The 24,637-nt window shown below is 29.3% G+C and overlaps 1 protein-coding gene across 6 annotated transcripts in view; it reads right to left on the bottom strand.

Moving 5' to 3' along the window:
- Nucleotides 1-24,637, bottom strand: part of LOC140675699 (uncharacterized) — a 57,055-nt gene that overhangs the window by 5,993 nt on the left and 26,425 nt on the right. For 2 of the 6 annotated variants that reach the window (XM_072910318.1, XM_072910321.1), the window contains exons 2-7: nt 17,452-17,546; nt 16,128-16,327; nt 15,180-15,417; nt 2,412-2,518; nt 1,863-1,943; nt 866-1,096 (exon numbers count right to left, since the gene is read on the bottom strand). In XM_072910318.1, the coding sequence (XP_072766419.1) occupies nt 866-1,096; nt 1,863-1,943; nt 2,412-2,518; nt 15,180-15,417; nt 16,128-16,327; nt 17,452-17,497 (903 nt within the window). In that variant the 5' untranslated portion in view covers nt 17,498-17,546. Of the gene's footprint in view, nt 1-865; nt 1,097-1,862; nt 1,944-2,411; nt 2,519-4,898; nt 5,298-6,058; nt 7,005-15,179; nt 15,418-16,127; nt 16,328-17,451; nt 17,547-19,492; nt 19,586-22,521; nt 22,783-24,637 lie in introns of those variants that run through there. The other 4 variants (XM_072910320.1, XM_072910319.1, XM_072910323.1 and 1 more) reach the window with 4 other exon arrangements.

Here is a 24,637-nt window from a genome sequence, read left to right as displayed (position 1 = left end):
CAAAATAATACATTATATAAAATAATATGACATTATTCTCATTGTATATGTGCCGTTAATTGTCTAAAATATTATAAATCATATCAGAGATTACCGAGTAAATTATATTGCCAATGATATATCTGGGAAATTTCAGGAAGAAACGCAACATGGTGCTGAATAGGGGAAACATATCGTAGGTAATAATTCTTATATTCTTCAATCTCAAAGTATCTCTTTATGAATATTTTCACGAGGTATGCTGTACATACATCACACGCGCACACGCGTGCGCGAAAGTCGCTTGGCGTCGACGTGAAAAAACAACATGCAAGACCAATGTATAGCAAAACTGCATATCGCCCTTTAAATCTCGATTTTCACTTCTAACTTCTAATTAGAGAAAAGTGACTGCAACTTACTTCAAGGCACACAGAAATCAATGATCGCCGAAAGATTCTCAGCTAAGAAAAACTCGGGAAATTATATATGTTTTCTAACACAAAAAAAATTCAAAAAAGGATTAAGAAATAATTCGAAAATTATTCATAATCTTAACGACATTAATAAAGTTTAATTTTTAATTTAATTTAATTTAATTTTAATTATTTTATTTTATTTTAATTATTTCATTTTATTTGCTTTATATCATTTACCTTAACATAAAAGTTAATCAACATAAATAATACTTTTAAGAAATATGTAAAACGTGCAGATTTTCTGAGTTTATATTTTGTTTAGATATATATATATATATACAGAGTGGCTCACATAAACAACTTAATATCTCGAATATTATAGCATCGATTTTAAAGATTTAGATTTTCTAACTTGTATATATTTTAAATGGATTGATAATTTATAGAGCGGATATACATTCGTCTACCTGCTGATGTGACACCCCGATGTCTCTCATCATCACGCCACACATAGTTCCCATGTCTCTGGTATGTATGGTTCCCGTGTTCTTCAAGTTTCGTAAAGCGGTGGCATGCTGTTCCGAGAACGATTGGCTGCGATGTCTATGCAGGATGTCGTTGCGAGAATTTGTTTTACTCAGCTCATCCACTTGTCGCAGGAGATTACGCTTCTCTTCTTTCAATACCGAGACTTGTACCTGCAAGAAAAAAGGGAAGAGATTTTGCGCACGTGCATGGAATTAGATAAACTTGAATAGAATGTAATAGAGTGTAAGCTTTTATCGAAACTGAGATAAAACGGGTGAGCGTGAGAAAGTGTGATTCTTAGTATTGTACAGAATAATAAAGATATAGAAATGTTACATTACTTTTTGATAAATTGCAGAAATAGAATATTTAATATGTCATTTTTAAACATATTCTCAAGTTAGTCTTTTACCAGCAATAAAATAAGAAACAAAATATTTTATATATATATTAAATAAGTATAAAAATAATATTTTTTTAATTAAAAGGACTATAATATAATTTATATAATATTAATTAAAAGAACAATATTTTTTAGATTACTATTCATCTTTTTTAGAATACTTTTGGACCTGTTTGAACCTTTTACGTCAATCTACTTTCATTAGAATAATTGCGGTGTGCAATTATAAATATAAGTATAAAATTATTTTATTAATTATATTAGTATAATTAATTATATATTAATTAATTATACTATTATATTTATTAATTACGAATTTCTTTGAAAATATATGAAAACAATTTCATTGTAAACGATATACCTTCATAACAGGAAAATCGCGATATAATAAAGCAGTGAGAATATATCTTGTGTTCTTCTAGTTATTCTGCGGAAAAGAACGGAAGAGCTTACATGGGTGCAAATTACGTGTAGAGCGATAAACGTTACGAAAGTATAGAAGGGAAGAAAAGATGAAATTAGTGAGAATTCACCTGCAACATAGGAATTGCCTTGACCTGTTCCTCCAACTCTTTCATCCTTTCCAAAGACATCGCCATTTGTTCTCTGATATTCTGTGTAATACATAAAAAAAGTAGTTCATTATTACTATTATTTCTGTACTTTTAATTTTCATAAAAAATTGCGCATTTTAATTAAATTTATTTATCTTTAATATCTTATTTATAATATAGAATATATTTAATTATGAATATATTTAAATATATTTATATTATTATATTTATCTTATTAATATTTTATTTATTTATAACAAAATAAAAATCTAAATAAAATAAAAACTCTATTATTATTAACATTATAATTAAAATCTATAGTTAAGAATTTTAATTGAAAAAAATAGAAATAGAAACAATTCATGTTAATATACAGATGTTTACAATGAAACGATGAAAAAAATAAAATTATTACATACAACTTTGCATCTGCACAAATTTAAATTGTTCGAGTTTTAAACGTATATTATATATTATGTAGTATATATCCATATATATATTTTTTTTATAATAACATGAATTTCGTACCTGAAGCGCACCAGTACTGAGGTTTGAGTTACCGCTTCCCACGCTGGCGTTGTCGGAATCTGCCAACTGGGCCGCATTTTGCACCGATGCTGTCCCATTTATACCATCTAGCATAATAAAAATTATTTATCTTGAAAACCAATTATCGTCGAAAACCAATTATCAAATATTTTGCAAAAAATGTCGCTGGCGAAACAAATCTGCGTTTGATATTAAAACATTCAATTTTAATCGATTTATTTTGCCCTGATCTTCGTTAAACTTTAATTAAAAACAAAAAGTTAATTAAAAATAATTCTGATGATGCACAAAGTGTATGTACTCTAGAAAATCGAAATTACGATTAATGAGATTTATTTTTTATTTATTATTGGAAGTAGTCAATAGAAAATTTTTGCCGATTGTTTTTCGAAAAATATTAAATTAACTAATAATATCTTTTATAATCTTCATAAATTTCAAGAATATCTTTTTTATCGCATTATTTGTTATGATGCAATAGACATGAAAAATAATTAAACTTTTTTTCATGTTATAAATGCATTCTTATGCAATATTCAATAACAGGCTGTATTCACCTGTGTTGAGATGCTTTTTCATCAATGCTTGCGCAACTGCGTTACACAGCAGAGCGTTATCTTGAATAGAACAATGAAGAAATGCGACAAATATCGCGGTGAATTCTTTCGACAAAGTCGTGACATGTCTCATTTCGATCGCTACGTAAAATTTTCAGCACGCAAATCGTGCTGTTATCTTTATTTTAAAAATATATCTTCTGATAAATTTTTTTTAACGACAATAGAATTTTGAAATTATAAATGAAAAGCAGATCAAGCTTCAAAGTAAGAAATAAAATGCTAACAAAATTTTTTTTCCATTTTATCCATTTTAAAGTTGTCATATGTCAAAACTGACAAAAGTATGAAACTTTTGTAAATTAATTTATTTCTTCTCAGTATTTTTGCGAAACTTGAGCACAATTCTCTTATCGGTTTGGAAATTATTTAATTTTAAAGTTAGTATTTATTCTTTATAGAAAATCACGTTTTTAGCACTTATTGACAAATTAAACAAAAAAAAACATTGTTTACAAAATAAAAATTTTTACGTATTAATAAAACCCTAATAAACATTTATGCAAAACTTGATTTAGATTCATGCACTTACTAGTTTAAAAATTATTTATTTACTTAGTTAAAATTATAAAATTAAAATTATTTATTTATTTATTTTATTAAAAATTATATGATCATTATCGTTTATTATTTTGTGTAAATATGATCATTATCGTTTATTATTTTGTGTATACGTATATGTATATATACAATCATACACACAATACAAGATAATAAACGGTAATAATTATATATAATTATATATATATATATATATATATATGTATATACCTAAGTACATATGTGTGTGCGTTTTTCATTTTTTTGTTTCTTGTAATTGATTTCAGGAGGTTAGGTCACCATCAAAAATTGTTGCTTCTTTAATTCTTAAATGATGTTAATTAAGAATTAAATTAAAATATAATTTTATTTATTTAATTTTTACATTAATTTTATTTTTTGATACTTTAAATTTTTTGTAATGTAAGATTTATTTATTTAATGTTCCAAACATTATAAACGTAAGAAACATTTTTTTAAATTTTGATAAGTTTTTTGCTTTTATAATACCGTAGCCAAAATATCCTTAAGCAGATTCTTATTTTAATCAAATTTTCATTTCGTGAAACTTAATGTTGCATGCAAAAATGTCTAACATTAAAAATAAAAATAAAAAGTGCAATAAATAATGCTCAATATTAAACAAAAATTACTTCTAAATTGATCAGAGAAATTATTGTCATTAGAATTAAGGTTATGAGGTTACTGACAATGAGACCTCATACATTGTTATTAATGTTAAAATACTCGAACCATATGCCATGCACCCTGAACATGTGAATTAGGCGAAATAAAAAGATTAAATATCGATATTCGGCGTTGTGAAAGTTTCGTAGAAACCAACATGTTGCTAATCGTCTGTCAATCACAAGATTGCGATAAATTCATTATGAGGAAGAGAGTTCATTATGAACGAGAGAAGTTAATAAAGCGATGATCTGTCTCTATTTCACGTACTGAGGAATTACATATTCGTTGTTAATTTTTCTATATATATATATATAATATGTAAATCAACAAAAGTTCATTTAAAGACTTGAAGAATTAAGTTCTCGAAAGAAATAAAATCTATGGCCAAAAATTTTTTCTTTATTTTTATCCAAAAATATTTTATTTTGACCAATTTGAAGTCACAAATATAAAAAAAGAACACATAAAAAAAAACAATAAACGTGAATAATACAATATATGTAAATGACACAACTTGTTCTCTCATAGCCATAGAATATTTTGACAAATAAAGCTCTGACGTCACAATAACGTCACGCAATGGTAAGAAAAATAAAAATTTCCATTCCAGAACACTAACACTTCGATTTCGCTACGTCCCTGGCACTTCCATTTTTTTCTTGTTCACGTTTTAAGCAGATGCACTCAAATACGGAAAAAGGCATCGCGCGTTCTTCGCGTAATAACGTGATCGGATATAAATGTATAAAGAAAAAAGAAAGAAAGAAAGAGAGAGAAATGGACCGTACGAGGTCGTTCGAAGCAACCGCGGGGATATCACTCGTTTGATAATGGATTCTCTCAACTTGTTTGGATTTAGATAAAGTAGCTATCTATTAATTACTTTATGTCGCCGCTAGTGACGCTAATCGAAATGATAAACAATAGCGAATCGCATCAATTGCGAGTTGCATAAAAAATGTATGCCGAAAGAACCGTGACGTAATCGTCAAGAACACTGTTCTTTCATCTTTTTCGAAAATTAACGGACGAAAAACGTTGACGTTGAAGATTGACGAATAAATATTGTAAAAATAAAAACGTAAAATTTCACAAGAACGAAAAATATATATATATAAGTATCGTCCGTCTGTCTGACCACGAACTGCTTCCACATTTGTGAACCGATTCCCACGAAATTGGTACCAAAATGTTGCAAATTATTCTGGGATGGTTGCTATGTGGTTTTTTTTAATTTAAAAATTTAAAAAAAAAATTTTTTTTAATTATAGAAGGTTATGTTTTCGCGAAAAAAATGTTTTTACAGATTTCTCTGCCAATGTGTTCAAAATGTTTCGAAACATTGAGAAATCACATTTTTTAAATAAAAAATTTTTTTTTTAATTATAGGAGGTTATGTTTTCGCGAAAAAAATTTTTAAATGGCAGAGAAATTTGGAAAAACATTTTTTTTTCGCGAAAACATAACCTTCTACAATTAAAAAAAAATTTTTTTAATTTAAAAAATGTGATTTCTCAATGTTTGAAAACATTTTGAACACATTGGTAGGGAAATCTGGAAAAACATCTTTTTTCGCGAAAACATAACCTCCTATAATTAAAAAAAAATTTTTAATTTAAAAAATGTGATTTCTCAATGTTTCGAAACATTTTGAACACATTGGCAGAGAAATTTGGAAAAACATTTTTTTTTCGCAAGAACAAAAAATATATATATATATTTAAAATTATATGTATATATTTAGATAGATTTTTTATATATTTTTAAAAATAAACTCACGATATTTCCGCTTCGCTTTGATCTTGCAGAAGGGAATCCTCTTCATGATGAACTTCTTTATCCCCATTTTCACCGTTTATTGATTTTTAACTATTCTGTGAATCGATTATATTCACTCAAGCTTCTTTTCCACAAGGGATTATTACTTTTATATTGAAGCGTTCGCGTTAGCTCATTTTCATATTTGCACGCGTGCAGTGAAGGTTGCCAATTACTATTGCACCTTATGTTATCCATTCAATAATTTTACATTGTGGCATACTTGCGCACTGGATTTTACGTTAGATTAATTTTTTTATATCGAACCATCGGTTGATAACACGAGTAAATAAATTTAAATTAACAAATTATTATTTTGTCTTTTTATGGTTTAATGCCTTTCCAATGTATATGCAGATTTATTACAATTAATTGTCTGATTATTTTTTTTTTGAAGGAGAAATATAATTAATTCCTTCCGCAACATTTCGACTCTCGCGATCATCGACATCTCGCAATTTCGATTTCCCGCGATGACAAGGCCGATTGAAGAGGATTGAAGTTTATTATAGGACACATATAATCGCGAAGTTAGTACAGAATTTATTTCTGATTCATCTATTCTAATTTTTATATTTTGGCGAGCTCAGACAGTTTCTTTTGTTTTTCTTTTTTTACGTATTAATTGGCCTACGCTGACCCGACAAGGAGGTTGGGTCTAATCTGGCTGGTCATCAACAGGTGAAAATGATTATAAGAAAGAGTAAGTACAAAAAATAAGAGATGATTAGGTATCACAGTTTCTTATGAAGAGGAAAAAACTTAAAAATAGAATCCAGACAAAAGATACGCGCGTAACGTATTTAAAACCTCCGATCCCGTCCACGAGCGGCAACAAACTCGACAGTTTGTGTTTGACTGCTGGTGATGCCGCCGAGGCACAACGAATGCTCCGACCGTTCGCGTTAAAGGTGAACGAGATGGAGGAGGGGAAGAGAGTCTCTCTCTTATTTTTCGCACCAGCCTTTTCTTCGTTCGATGCTCCACCGATTTGCTAATTACGGGAAAAAACACTGCTTTTATCTTACGCGGCATCCGGGCCCTTGTTCGCTCGCGAGAAGAACGAAAGATATTTCACGCTACCCGTGATGAGGTATTAAATGATTCTTTAAGAAATCAATCTTGATCAAAATAACAATCAATTAACTATTTTTAAATCAATTTCATGCTACAATCAAATAATTTAAGGAAAATTAAATTTTTGATCTAGATTAATTTTTTTACAAACACGATAATAATATATTCGGCAATGAGAGCCCATACGCAAGATGTTTGTCGCGAAATTTTCTTTACTTAGTGCACAAGGCACATATTTAGATTCTCATTTTTGAGCATTCTAAACTTCTCTTTATCCCCCTTGATAGATGTAGACGAGAAAAAATATCGGGGCGAATTTTTAATTTTTTTTAGTTTTAAATATACAGAAGAAAAAAATATAATTACTGATTAAATTTTCGATGACATCGATTTTAATTAATAGAGAAATATGCCTCTAAATTTTGCCTCAATCTTATAATTAATCACACTGTATAGATATTTGTATTGTTGTATAATTTTACAAGTCTTTTAATAATTTATGGTTAAATTATCTTGACTGAAAAATTTTGCGCTTTTGTATTTCACGATAATGAATAAGAATTAATTGTGTTTGTTACGCATGAAAGAAAGTTTCGGCAAAGAGGAAGTAAGAAAAGTAATAGTTAATGATCTATAGGAATTTAATCATCCATCCGAGAGATTGTCATATCCGTATATCTTTTGCATATGCGTATAGTCATTAATATTGCTTTTTTGCAATATTATGCAATAATAGATATTCAACTAGCGGTAAAAATTAATTGATACGCTGTTTCTTTAATAAAGACGCTAATATTATAAAGATGTAGATATGAGATTGCAACAGAAGGTAGTATTTATTTTGTTAACACACACATAACGTATTTTAAAAATATAACATTTTATCCAATATATATATATATATATATATATATATATATATATATGTATATATTACGATTATGCGTGTTAACAAAATTAATAGTATCTCTTGTTGCAAACATATAACAATGACTTCATTATTCATATTTGTTAAATATCAGCTGATATGTTAAGTATATACATGTAGGTAAATGTGCAACTATTTTGATTAAATAGCGGTTATATATAACGGAAAATCGGCGAATATCCAAGTATAAATCGCCATTCACCGATAATTAATTAGACTATTTATCGCAATTATCGTGACATATATAAATATGCATACTTACACAATTAATCCAATTCTAAACGTGATATATGATAATTGTTCACGATTTACGTTATGACATATAACATTGGCGAAAAAAGTCTGTACTTATTTATACTACGCAACGTCTTTTCCGCGATTACGCAGTCGTCGGATTTATGTCACTGCTTCAACGGTTTTGCGATCTTATTTTCGTTCGTTCCCGATGTGCATGGAAATAGTTGTGCGCGTGTTTAGCTCGACAGGTGCGGACAACCATATGTGACCATCTTGCCCGGGCAAGGTTGCACCGAAATGGCTAAGAACAGGAAAGGTGAAGTCGCACGCGATTAGTTAACCCAGAATAACACGATATATGCGAGAATTACGTAGTTTAATTGCATTAAAACTCCATAAGAATTGTTGCAAGCAACCGCGATTATTTTGAAAGCAGCGAATTAAAATTTCAGCGTCTTTCGATTCTGTTTATGATATTCGCTAATTGTGAGACACTTAAAGACACATATATTATCATGATAACACATACGAACTCAAAATACACATCTATATACTTAACATATTATTTCAAACGATAGTGGTCGGAAATTATTTTGAAATTTCGCTATAAAAATTCTATTGCATTTTAATACGACATATAAATTATAAATACGTCGTATCTTTTAATCGTAAATTGTTTTGCTAACATTTTTAAAATTTAACGAAAATGACTAGGGTAAACATTAGTAATGTGACATATGCGACATACGTTATACAGAATGTCATTTTAATTTATTATCCCTTCAAAAACTTTTTTATTTTTAATTGTAGAAAAATGTTTCAGACAACAGTTGTTTGGTTTGAAGATATGTAAAATGGCCATTGATTTGACCTTCAGTAAACGTATCAAGGTTAATATAGAAGTCAATATTGTTTTTTAAATGAAACCAACTTATTAATTTTTTAAAATAAATTTAAATCAATTCCTCACAATATTTTGTGCTAAAAATTATAAGAGTATAATAGTCAAAAGTTCAATAGTTTAAAGGGACGACCTGGTTTGAAGCGATAAAAAACAACAATTTTTGTTAGACAAACGATTACTCTTAACAATTTTATGTTTGCACATACATTTTATTCATACTTTAAACAACATTTATGAATTTTTATAAAATCAATGTGACATAGTTGAGACATCTGCGTGGACAACAGACATGTTCATATTGACCTTGTCAAATTGCTGATATACTGCAAAGCCAAAATAAGTCATCCGATACAAAAAAAATAGATTTGTGATTAATAATATTAAACGCATACACTAAATCTAATAAAATTATATAAAATTGCGTATTAGTAAAATGATACCATTATCAAAAAATAAATTCATTTTTGTACTATTTTTCTCCAATTAAATTTGTCAAAAAATATATTATTTTTCAATTTATTACTTTCTTAAGTTTAGTATATACAAAAAATAAATAATTATAATTAATATGTTAAAAACTCAAATAATTACATAAGCCATTTTCTCTCTACATTATGAGCAAAAGAAAAAAATCACGTTTTGAGAGAAACGCGTTTAAAGTGATCGTTGCACTACCGCTGTAAACCTGTACACTAACTTATACTAATCGGTATCCCCAAGAACAGAGGGCTGGCTAAGAATTTTAAAACAATCTGTCAACATATTTTCAACCTTTATATTCCAATATATAATCGAATCTAGGTACATTTCAAAAATTTTCAAGGAATCCCATTTAAAGTTTTAGAAAATATTTTTGAATAGTTGTTATTTAAGAAAATGTAAAAAAGAATCGATTTTTTTTATTCCCCAAACCAGGTAGGTCCCTTAACTTTTAACTGTCAAGTTTAACAATATATATATTATATAAAATATATATATTATATATGTATATAAAATTTCCACATATATATAAAATTGTCATTTTGTATAAAGAAATTTTATAAAAATATATTTAAATATATATGGAAATATAAAATGATATATGTATACGTGGGTTTGAAAAGTTTTCAACCTGACCAATAAAACACGACTTTTCGGGCCAAAATAAAATTTATTTCAACGTAATCTCTTTTTAACTTGATATTTTTACTCCAATGTTTTCTAGACCTTTCATACCTTCAGTAAAAAAACTTATGTCAATTAAATGTTTTTATATGTATATAGGGAGGATTTGACTCTATGCAACTTCTTGTTTTCGAATTTGAAAAATGACTCGGAAAGAAATGTTCATCGAATAAAGTGCAAAGTGCTGTGAATGACTATTTTTCTAGTTTGGATAAAAGTTTTTTTACTGAAGATATGAAAGGTCTAGCAAAATGTTGAAGTGAATACATTGAGTTAAAAGATTACGTTGAAAAATAAATTTTATTTTGTTCGGAAAAGTCATGTTTTCTTGGTCATGTCGAAAACTTTTTAAACCACCAACATATAACTTTCCTCTATATAAAAACATTTATATATATATATATTTACATTTTCTTTAAAATTTTATATTTCAAACTAAAATATTTTAAATAAAAGCATTTGTTAAATTATAATAAATTTGTTAATATATTTGTGTTTCATTATATTATTATAAATTATATATAATTATGTGCAATTGTTAATATATAAATTATAATAAAAAATATTTTTCTCTCTCTCTCTTTTATTATTATTTGCCTTTATAAATATTATCATAAAGATCCGAGGAGAAATAAATTTTTTTTTTACAAATCATTTATATCATCGATTAATGCAACGTTACGTATTTGCATCAACAAAGTCGCAACCAGAGGGTGTCGTACATCAACACGACGATATAACGGCAATGCAATCGCAGGGTAGCGTGGAAAACGCAGGTACAACCGTCAGTACAACGACCGGAAGCAGGTGGTTCCAGCTACGCACCGACGACTTCCCCGTCGCATTTCACAGCACGAGTCTCTACATAATATTCTTCTTTGTGCGCTCGCAAGGAGAAACGATGTCTGGTTATGTTTAAACCGCGATTTAATAGCACGTAAAAGTTATAAAAGACCGCGACGAGAATGCGACGCGTACTTAAAAGTATAGGTATATACATATATTGCCGCATTTTTTATTTAGTTGATGGACAATGTCGAGAAAATTGTTCTGATTTACAAAAAAATGAATTGACATAATATTTTTACATCATTATGACATGTATGTATCTTGCGGGAATGCATCTCTCCTTCTTGCTTTTCATATATATGTAAATTATTATTTATCGTCTTTTTTATATCTTTTTTAATAAATTGACAATTTTCTTTCTATTTTTAAATATACAGGATTTCAAAAATAGGTGGCAAAACTTTAAGAGCATATTTTGCATTAATGTAACATTAACGTGAGATTATCATTTATATGGTTTTAAATACCAAAAAAATGTAAACAAGAAAAATATTTGAAGCTAATTTTAATCTCTCTTTGATAAGTTAAAAATTTTGGGCTACATAGAAGTTAAAAAATTAATAAATTAATCTGCAAGTTTAAAAATACTAATATTAATATGAAGCAATTTATCTAGTCTCTTTTTACACTTTACACTATGCGACATTGTAATAACATATAATGCTAATTAAGATTTGATTAGCAAAAAATGATACAGGTCATTTCCGTTTTCTGATACATTTCTGTTGTTAGCAATGTACTGCCGGTCACACGATAAGCCGAGAGAAATGAGAGTATAAAAATGAGCTAGTCTTGCCGACACATGAAGAGAGCTCTTCCTTTCACGATAAAGAACTCTCTCGAAGCCGTGAGAAATGAACACAATTGTCACCTTGTGAAACACAATGGATCTGGGTAACAATTTTGTTAGTCGGTGAAGGAGTAAAATGCATGCGAATGTAATTACTGATCTTGAGATTAGCGAGTGAGAGTGTGTCGGATGGCGAAATAAAAATTGTAATGATTATCTTATTTCTTAATCATTCGCGAACACATTAACTCAATTATTGGTGAACTTCCTGCTATTACATTCATCTTCAAAGGAAGTTTTATTTTTCTCATTGCATTTCTAATGACGTTTTTGCTATTTAAATATCTAAAATATTTGTTTTTAATAATTTTTTAAATATCTGATAAAAATAGAATAAAATTTTGTTATAATAATTAACATTACATTAATTATGTAGCTAACTATGAATGAAATCTGAACTAAGCATAAAATGTATTTCAGACTCTTATATTATCTTTCTTGCGTTAAAAAAATTTAGGAACCATCGCAGAAATTGCTACGGTATATTTACTTTATGAGACAAGAGAAACTCTGTTTCTTTTAAAGCATTTAAGAAAAATAACTAGAAGTACTAATTTCAAATAGACGCAATAAAATAAATAAAAGTTCGTGAAAAGCTCGATAGTGACGCGATTTCTTCTTAATTAAAGGCAAAAAATATGCTTTAAAAAATTTAAGTTATAAAATAATGAATTTATAACATTCAATGCAAGAGTGTTCTTTATCGCACTAATAATAAAAATCGCTTATTAATTATAAATGGGTTTAATTTATAAATAAAATAAAAACAAGAGACTTACGTATTCCAATTCGCATCCCTTTGTTTTGTCGAGAGAAATTGATATCTTTCATAATTTCCATAAAATAATTTTTACAATTCCAGGAGAAAATATTCAACGATAAATATGTTCACTTTAATTTGCATCACGAAGAATATATATATATATATTTTTTGTAAAACTTATATTTTTCGAAATCTTTCAGAAAAAATATGGATACCCTGAAAGATTTCGAAAAATATAAGTTTTACAAAAAAAGAATTTAAATCAATATTGAGAAAGGATCCGGTCATCTAAGACAAGATCTATTCATTTTTTCCATTTATTTAATATTTTATATTAAAAAGTATCATGACAAACTTTAAAATAGCTCAGGAAATTCTTAACCAAAAGAAATTTTATTATAATGTTTTGGAAAGGTCTTAAGGTAAGCTACACGAATCTGCAATTAAAAATAAGATGTTTCATTTGAAATTGAAGATGAGTTTCACGTGATCTTCAAGCAAACGTCAAATCAATTACATCCTCTTATGTCTCTCTTGAAATTATATAACTTTTTGTTTGAAATATTTTTCTGTAAAACTTATATTTTTCGAGATTTTTTAGGATTTCCATATTTTTTCCTCACCCTGTATAATGTGTGGAAAAGATCATATGCAGCGAACCGCTTATTAACATAGCTTTTTTGCAACTAATTATAGCCGGGAGATGCGCGATAGATGAGAGGTTATTCAATTATTACCTGTGTAGAAGGTTCTCGGTATAATTAATTTCTATTGAAATTAACTTATGCGAGACTCATCGTCTTCTTATAATAATAATTTCGAACAATCCGATTTCCACGATAATAAGTTTGCATCGTGAAGACATCGTGAAAATAATATTGGTGTCCATAACAAGGCGATGTCGTAATGAAATAATTAACAAGTTCCAGTACCGTAATAATTTCAAAGCAACTATTTCGAAGACGGAAAAAGTCGTTACTCTCCTTGCTTGCTATATAGCAGGTCATTGGGCCATAGAGAATCCCAAGATGGCCGCGAGCGGATTCAGCGCGAGGAAATCCAATGTGCGTGAAATTATTGGATCTTTTTTTATTTGCCTCCCTGTTCTCTTTTGCTGCGATCGTTAATTCGTCACACGATTCAATTTCAGTATTTTTCACGAGAAACTCGCTGGAACTTGACTTTTAACCGTAATTCAGATAAATTCTTTGTTTCTAAAGTTGGTGATCTTAAAAGATTAGATATAATAGTATATGTACTTGAAGTGATCATAAAATATTAAAAAATAATACTCATAACTAATCGGTTCAAAAGTTTCTACGAAAAATGTGACAACTGACGAATTTCTGACGCGATATTTTGATATATAGAAAATGCCGTAATTAAAAATGTTTATATTATTTCTATATAACAATTATATAATTTATAACAAATGTGACGCAAAGAATCGTTTATACTGAAAAGCCCGGGTTCAAATCCAATCAGAAACAATCAAATATACTCAATCGCCACCTTTTGAAAGACAATGGCAAACTACCAGAGTATCTTGCCAAGAAAATCCTTCTAATTTGGTACCGACATTAAATTGTAGCTCTTATATCTCTGCGGAAAAACTAATAAAAGACACACACTGCAGATATATACGGTGAGAAAAAAATATGGAAACCCTGAAAAATCTCGAAAAATATAAGTTTTACAGAAAAATGTTTCAAACAAAAGTTTGTACGGTTTCAAGAGGGACATAAGATGGTATCATTGATTTAACCTTGAATAGTCTCTTGAAGGTCATGTAAAGATCACCTTCAATTTCTTAAATGGAATACCCTATTCTTAATTGCATATTTTTGTAGCTTACCTTGAGGGCTTTCCAAAATACTATAATAAAACTTCTTTTGGTTAAGAATTTCCTGAGTTATTTTAAAGTTTGTCATAATACTTTTTTTAATATAAAATATGAAATAAATGAATAGATCTTGTCTTATATGACCGGATTCTTCCTCGATATTGCCTTAGATTCTTTTTTTTTTTTTTTTTTGTAAAACATTTTTCGAAATTCAGAGTTTCCATACTTTTTCCTCACCCTGTATATAGAAGTCACTATCCCCTCTGACAAGACGTACGAATTAGACACAGAGAAAGAAAGAGAGAGAGGGGAGAGAGAGAGAGAGAGAAAGAGAAAGAGAGAAAGGGAGAGGGGAGAGAGAGAGAGGAGGAGAGGGGGGGGGAGAGAGAGAGAGAATTATATAATTTAAATAATATGATATCAAAACATATTTTTCACTTTAATCGAGAGATTAAAAGAAATCTTACCGATCTCCACGAGGAATCGATGTTCAGAAGCTTTTGATGACCTAGAAGACCGTTTGAGAGTCGCCTCAAAATCATCCACGACGTCGCTGAGGTCCAAAACTGGCGAGGGACGTGAATCTATCCGCTGTCTCGATGGCGACGGATGATCCAATCTTGAAGTAGTAATGTCGTTCGCGGTCGTACATTCTTGTGGTATTTTTGTTAATTCTGCTTCTATACCCGCAAGTGCTGGACTCACCTAAAATGAAACGTGAGAGAAACAATCTAACGTCGTAATATGAAGGTGTACTTGTTTGCCACATCTGAACGTGAATTATATCAGTGCGCGATGTCGAGTAATTTATCTCATTGTCAGATCTTTACGGTTTCTTTGTTTTGTGTCGAGCATGGTCATCAATGCAAGCGTGTTTAGAGTCAATAAACTTTAGTAACCAAATCTAAACATTGGACGCGAACTATGTGAAATAAGTCGACACAATGTTAAGATTACGGTATTTTTTCCTCACTACTAAAAAATATAAAATTAAAAATTTAAGTACGTATAATAAATATATATTTATATACAAATATAATAAAATTTTTGTGTCTTTTGCAATTTTTATTTTTGTCAGGATTGTAATACGATACGAAATATATCGGATATTTGTCATATTCATAATTAATCACACATTTCAAATAAAAAAATATCAGATTTATTTTAAATAAATCTTGCTATCTCTATATATAATATTTTTTAAACTACTCTACATTATTTTGTATAAAAATTATGTTGCACATATTTGTGCATCTTTGGATAAAAAAACACATGACATCTTAAATGTTATTTTTGCATGCATGATGTAGAAAACATTAGGAAAATTATATACCAGTAATACATAAGCGATTTCGCTGGTTGATTAACGTCAATAGAGTTTTCTGTAATCAACGTAAATATGACTGATTAATTACCAGGCCTAGAAGAACTTCCATTGACTGACATTGTCTACGGCGTTCTCGTTTCCTGCGTCTCTCCGTGCTGAGCCTATCGCTAGCACTTCCGGCCGCGACGGCCTCGCAATAACGCACAAAGTCTAGATCGATGTGATATCCATAAGGACAACAGTGACATTTCGAGCCTTTTGAACCGGAAACATATGTCTGTGTTCCCACTATAAAGACAAATATCACACCTCAGAAAATTCAATGTAAACTCTTCAATGTAATAGGTGTAAATATTTATCTGAGATAAGATGAGAGAATATATTATTTATACTATTGAGACCAAATTGATCAAGATTATAATCTCGCAAGATAACATAGATTTAATTTCTGCGTTTATTCAAAAAACATTATCTATTTCTTTGAAATTTAAAATTAATTATTTATTAATTTTTAACTACAAATTCATTTAAACTAAATATTTATTATGCATGCTGAAAATTTATCGTTGATCATGTTATTTTATTTAATAATTAATTTTTCATACCAAAAAATATTTATATTGAATTAACAATCAACTATTATGTAAATAATATTATTCAGAATTCTGAATAGCAAAAAAAATGACAATTAAATTAATTAATTATATGATTAATTATATTCTTCGTCTGCATGTTTGATCATGAGTGAAAAAAAGAAATTTTTGGCCTATCTATTGTTAGAAGCAAATCAATCAGGCATTGTTCATCCTAGTTGAACGTATGTTTGTTCGAGGTTGACGGCCGCGGTGAAATGTAAACCAAAATATGTTGTAACCATTGGCGGCTATCCAGAGAGACACGGTAATAATAATCTCAGAAAGTTCGTTAACCGGATAAGTATGGAGATTTCATTTACGAATTAAACCACCCGCTCGTATGATGATATATATATAATAATGACTTAATGAACTCTATTTCGATGCATCACAGTCAATGTCTGATATATATTCTATACGTGTGTCAAGTATCTCTATTTGCACACACGGTTACAATCAGTTAAAATAATTTATGTATATAAAATGACAGTAGTAAAATATAGCATAAAACAAATAATTATTTTAATAATTATAAATTTTCTTACTATATTTATTCAATGGAGCAGTATACTTATGATAAAAAAATGTATACACTAAAAAATTTAATTTTAATAAAAATTTTGCTTTTTAATAATTTTATTTTTTATTTTATCGTGACTCTGTTATTTTCACTGGAAAATTACATTGTTCCAATAATAAATCGTTCGCTTTTTCACGATTCGACTGTACAACGATTTCCTATTATAGATACGTACACTTTTATTAAAAGTGACTCACCGTTTCCATTAAAAACGCGGGTCGAGGGAACGACGGTCAGCGCCATAATTCCAGCTGATTGTCAGACGCGCTCGTAGATCTGCATTCCTATAATCCTGAAATTGTAAACATATCATATATATAACCGTAAATTAGTCATGTAAATGTCACATGATACAGTGATGCATATAAAAATATTCACGTGTGCACTATTGCAAAAATGTATAAAGAGGAAGAAAATGGTGATACATTTTTTGAGAGAAAGTCGAGACAATTGGTTGCACGTTCTAATTACATATAAGTATTGCGCAATCAGTCTGATTTCTCGGAATATTACGTAATTTTATTAACCGTCCGCCTCTTGAGAATCACACGTAACGTATGTCTCGATCTAATTGGTCGTCTCATCCGCGTTTCTTAAATTGTACAAAGATCTTCTTATAATAAAAATTTCGTTAGTATAGTGGATATTGCGAGATGCAGCAGTTAACATTTAATTTAGTGCCGCGAAATCACTCTTTTGCAACACATAGGATTTGCAATAGCGATATAAATATATGAAGAAATTAATTAGAGTTGCGAAAATCTTTCCATCTCCCATGAAGTTTTTCGATACTTTCTATACCTCATGTACAGTAGTCTTCGTATAATTAACTTGTTTAATTGCGCGACTACGTGTTCAACGGTCTTTCTTAATGAATTATTCAAAACTATTGCGAACGATCTTATTATATTTTTACGTATGGAATAGAATTAAATCCGATATCGCAGATATTTTTCTATTAATTTTTTTTTAACATTTTTATTCACATAACTAGCAAAATTATTATAATATATGTATATGAATGAGGGTGCACATTTTTTGGTAAACGTGCATTCGTACTTCAAATCGTGAAAAAATATATAAACGTCCCTTAAATACGATTTTCACAACGTATCTGCGAGCTAATTTCGTATCCCGGATTTCTGGTCTGACGACAGCAACGCATTCTCCCGCAGTTTCTTGTCCGTCGTCTCATCCCGCGCGCTTTTAATTGTTCAGCGCACGGAAGGTGCGAGTCAAAAAAACTCGCGGGTATTTTTACGAACGAATTTCCGGCGAAACGTCACCGGAGCTGTAATTTTTTTCTAAACACGGTTCTCCCTCGCGACTTCTCGGTAGCGCTGGCATACGTTATTCTTTGAAATTTCGTGGTGAAATTTACGAATACTTGAAAATACTTCAAAGCTAAATGTTTCTTTTACTCGCTCCGCGATTGAGTAAATACTGTGCGTTTCGTGCACTTATCATTTTCGTATTTAATATTTTGATATTCTATAATTGAAGAAAAATTCATCCTTTTGTACATATATATCTTCCGAGTAACAAAGAATAAAAGATGACGTATATATTTACATATCAATAAAGAGTAAACTTTTTTTTTCATTTATATGTAGGTTGACGTTAAGTCATACAGACTTATTATTAGCTTATTACCCATCGTATCAAAACTATTCGAGAAATTATTACTACTGAAACTAATGCCCCATCATAAAAGAAAGACAGCTATTACTCAATTATCAATTTGATTTTCGCAGTAAACATACTACAATTGAGAAATGCACAGAATTACAAACAAAATTGTATTCGCCCTGGAATTAAAGATATATTGCTCCACAGCATTTCTTGATATATCGCAGGCATTTGATAAAGTATGGCATGATGAGCTTTTGTATAAAATCCAGCAAAGCTTATCAGAAAAGTTCCATGTAATACTTAAAAGCTATCTCAACAGAAGACACATAAAGTAGCAGGGAGCTATAACAAATATACATGAAATTCAATCAGGAACTGTCCTTGGTCCGATCTTATACTGGTTGTACACTGCAGACTTACCAGTAAGCACGAACGTTACTACTGCTACTTTTGCAGATGATGCGGCATTACTTACAATACACAATGATCTTACGACAGCATCTAGATACTTTCAAAGTAATCTAAACATTACCCAAAATTGGTTAAAATTCTGGCGGATCAAAACCCAAGAAAACCAAGTCAACACAAGAAACATTTACTACGCACCGAAACTTGCCCTGCGGTCTATCTAAATAGGATTCAGATTCCACCAGCCAATGATGCCAAGTATCTCGGCATGTATTCCGATAGACAACTTAACTGGAAGAAACATATATTCAGTAAATGTAAACAATTAAGACTCAAATTGAGTAAAATGTACTTGCTAATTGGCAGAAGTTCACAGCTGCCACTCAAGAATAAAGTTCTATTATAAAAAATCGTACTGAAACTCATTTGGGCATACAACTTTGGGGTACAGCTTCAACATCGAAATATTGCAAAAATACCAATCAAAAATCCTTAGGATAATTACTAATGCCTATTGATATGTCATTAATAACACACTTTATCAAGATCTAAATATATCATATAATATAACTATTAAAGAAACAATCAAAGAATACTGCCTGAAATAGACTAGAAGAGCATCCTGATAAATTTGCTGTTAACCTTATGTGAGAAAGAAGAATAGTGAGAAGACTCAAAAGGAAGATACCTATTGATCTACTAAAATAATAAAATAAATAAATAAATAATTCCATGTAATACTACATACCGGAATGGCTTATTCGCGGGAACGTATATGATTTGATTAAGGATGTGACAATGATTATATACCTTTCATGACTATATTCCTTAGGACATATGTATTGCTGAATGTTCTATTGATAGTAACAGCAATATTATTGAATGTTAAAAAAAAATATGTAGGTTATGAATTTTAGATTAGTTTTCTTATTTGATAAATAATTTCAAAACACAATTTTTAATCGATAATTTTGTTGACATCAAATAATAATTAATTGTACAGTTTGGTGACTTGGTTTACAATAGTACACAAAAATCATAAATATATAAATAATCATCTACACCATTCTAGGATTCAACCAGTATTGTAATCAAGTCACTAATCTAAAAAACATATTTATTCATTCTTCTTGGTCTACCACCCATGGAGGATTATACGTATTGGCACCAGTAAACTCATAGTGCATGTTTTTTCTTCTTTTTTGAAAATTATTGCGTTCTGTCGAGGCATGTTCATGTTTTTTAAGGTAATTTTGTAATTTTATATTTATAACTTTTTATCACGGTTTCATATTTGCGCTGAAGAAGGTTCAAAACAGGAGCCCGAAACGTTTGTTATTCCTACGTTATTTCTAATGTTAAGTTACTAACTAGCCTTTATATGTATATCTAAGCTCATTGAATTATATTGTATACTGGTTTAATTATTGTTCTATTTTATTTTGTTTTGATTCTTTGCTCTCTACAGCATTTAAGGATGTTTAGTACGTATTTTTAAAAATATAGGAACTTAATAAAATTTGCACAGATTGTTCTGATACATGTTCAGAGACTTATAAAAAAACCTGGAGTTGATTCACTGAAGCAATCAAAAGTTATAAGGATTTTAATTTGCAATGAATTTATCCGTCGATATTATTATAAATATAATGATTTTGTGGATTTAATTATAAGTAAAAGTATTAATATAATTATAAATATAATTATTTATATAAATAAGTATAAATATAACTATTTCTGTCCTTTTTAGCCCTTAAATTGATACGATTAAAAAAATTTTCTATCTTATAAAAAACCTGTGATCGTGTTGATTTAAGAGCTAAAATAGATAGAAATAATAATAGGAATTTATTCAAAATTTGCAAAAGTATAGTTTAAATATAGAGGAAATATTTGATTACATAATTTTAGTCAAGTACTGACTAGTTCAAAGGATATTGAATATAATTTTCTCAATTTCGTCCTATTATCCGAGATGACATATTATTTATTGTGAAAACGTGGCAACATAGCATTCAGCTGAGCCTTCTTTTGACATTTTAAATAACCTATCTTTTCATCTGAAGAAGCCTCTATCTATATACAAACGTGTAAGCGAGAAGCGACTAGGCCTTATATGTCAATTTGCAATTTAACCAACTTATGAAAAATTACCATGTTGCCACATTTCTTTCTTCTCGGAGAAATGACAAATTATTAAATTTATCAAAGAAATAGTTAAAAATCTTCTATATTTTGTCATTATTCACTAATTAATTTTTATTCTGACATTTTAAATTACTCTGTACGAATAAATTCTTTTATTTTTATAATTCAAATTTTGTGCTGTAATGTTGAAATCGAGATACCGTCAATGATAAAAATTTCTCATTATAATTTAAGAAACACGAAAATTCTCCGAAAAAAAGCAACAAAAGTTGGAAAATACATTTCTACACTCTAGCTATGAATAAATAATAAGATTTTATGCAATCTTTATAATAATCATATATTAAGATATATGAGAAAAGTATATATTCGTCAATTTCAACTACTTTTTGCTCCGATTGTAGGTGCTAAACATCCTTAATGTTTCAAATATTATTAAATGATAATATTATCTTAGATAAATAAAATATTTTACGCATTTTATCAAACATACACGGAGAAAATTTTATATTAAAAATTACTATGGTATATAATAATTGTGGACCATTAGGAACATTCCAAGTTAAAATGCTATGTAAAACTATAAAAACTGACGTAATTGACGTAATTTTTACGTAAATTACGACAGTTTTACATAGCATTTTAATTTGGAATGTTCCTAATGATCCACAGTTATTATATACCATAGTAATTTTTAATATAAAATTTTTCCGTATACAATATAAAAATAAGCAAAATTCACATTTTATACAGATTAGTTGATATCGAATTTCATAGATTTTAATATTACTTATTTTTATTTTTTTTAATCAAGCGCATATTATCTCAAGTTATGAAGTATCATGATTACTCATTGAGTAATTTGTCGTAATATAATTTCACGTAAATCTTTATATCGTGCGCATAAATAGTCTATCAATCAAATATTCTCTTAATAAATTAGTGCAAAAAGAAGGAGAGAGTTAAATTTTTCTGCGAACGAAAGGTGATTCCTCATGTCGAGGTCGAGAGATGAAAGCGTGTTTTTCCTCACGACAGAAAACCATCTTGTTGGAATCACTTAAAGGCGATTCACGTACACTGTATAGAGAAACTAGGCGGTAATCTCATCGTTGAATGGAAAGTAAAGTCGGGGACTTCACACGCACCGTGGTCTAATTTCAGAAAAACAACAGACGCACCATGTAAGTCGATAAATTACGTAAAATTTCGCACTAAAAGAAAGAAAAACACGCAACACGCACAATTATAAATGTGCGAAAAATGCGAATGCGATATACAAGTTGTCCAACAGTACTAAACTGAATCGATATATTGTATTTCTGTTACGTTGATAAGCCCGCGGCCGCCTGATAACAGATTATAAGCACTTCTATATATGCACGTATTAAAAATTTGCGATAACACGCACCGTCGTGGAAATTGATTTATTCATCGATTATATATGGGGTGTTCGTTTAAAAATTTCTTTTGTCCTTTAAAGAACTGATTATTTTTTTTTAAGTGAAAAATAAATAAAAATTTTTAAATAATTTCTAAAACAAAATTCTCCCATTATAGTTATATTTTAGATGTTTTCATGTCAGCTTTATTATATTTTATTAGAGTTTTCAAAATTATTACGTGTATAACAATAATTAATAGTTTGAGCGGATAGGTTCGAAAATACGGTAGTAAATAACTACTATCGTCCTTGCAAGGCTAATGCCCTTGTACGATCACTTTTCCATCCTTTCGATTATCTATTAATGTCACCAGAAAATTATCTTACGACATTGCTGTAAAATATACGCATGAATGTGGTAATAAGGTACTCAGCGCTCTCTTACACACGTGTCTTAGTTATCTATAATCAGCATGTAGCAGGAAAAAATATGTGCGCGCTAGATAAAGTAGCTTTCAATTTTACCGCTAAATGTTATAAGAAGCGAATATTATATAACATAATATATATCATGAGCTTGACTGAAATTGAGAGAATTTCAATTATGATAATTAATTTATACAATTATATATCCTCTCGATAACCTTTCATGAATGAAATGTAACTATGATATTGTATTCCTTAATTATTATATTGGATCCTTTTCTTTCAATACATTTGTTTTTTCTTATTATAGATCTATAAACATGCACGTATATAATAAATATAGTAAATATACTGAAAAGGGAGAACATTCATCATGATGGATGACCTTGATTTTGACATCTGTTATTAAGATTATGCCTTTGAGAAACATTCGAAAAATTTTATTTACCGCTTATTGTGTATTAAAAAGTTATTAACAAAAAAAATAACTAACACATGATACTAAATATATTAAAAATTTTTCATCTAAAAAATTACGGTGATTTTAGTGTTTTTAAAGAAATTATCGTGTAAGTATAGCTATAGTAATAGCGATTGTGACGTAGAAGGTTGTGCGTCTACTTTGTGTGCCGAAGGACCCAGGTACAATATCCAGCCAGAAATATAAAAAAATTTATGGAAGGCAATGTCAAACCAGTTGAGAAAGAATATTTTACCAAGAGAAAAACCTAATTTGGCCGTCCAAAACCGGTGTTAAATTGTAAGTCTTATATGTCTGTAGAGAAAAACTATAATAAAAGACGCATACTGCAGATATTATGCAAAGGAATCTAATCTTTCTGAATCAAGAGAGAGAGAGAGAGAGAGGGGGGAGGGAAGAGGGGGAGGAAGAGGAGGAGGAGGAGGAGGAGGAGGAGGAGGAGAGAAGGAAGAAGAAGAAGAACCAAATCCAGGCAGATACATTTCATCTTATCATCGTCATCTTCGTCGTTACTTTTTGGTGAAAATAAACTCCATTATGCTTCTTTGTATGGTAAAACGGTGTCGTAAAAAATCCTCGTCGACTTTTGTCACTTACGCGGACTGAAAAGAATCGCTTCGGAGAACCTCGCTGCGCGGCACCATTATATATGTTCGCTTTCATTCTCGCCATTATCTGCCAAAAGTGATCGAAGCGAACAATCATTCGCGGTATTCTATTAGCAGCGTGCATATAAATATATATACGAATATGTAATAAAGTGAAACAATTCCGTTGTGGGAAATCTTGCTTTTATCTTACCGACAAAGGGAAAGAGTTGCTTGCATAACGACGAAACATTTTTTTTTTCTCTCAGATAAGACTGTACATATACACGGAAAGAAACGCGTGGCGTGTCGCATTG

This window comes from Anoplolepis gracilipes, unplaced genomic scaffold (assembly GCF_047496725.1).
Source record: "Anoplolepis gracilipes unplaced genomic scaffold, ASM4749672v1 Contig18, whole genome shotgun sequence".
Taxonomy (NCBI): Eukaryota; Metazoa; Arthropoda; class Insecta; order Hymenoptera; family Formicidae; genus Anoplolepis; species Anoplolepis gracilipes.
This window is presented reverse-complemented; position numbering and strand designations above follow the sequence as displayed.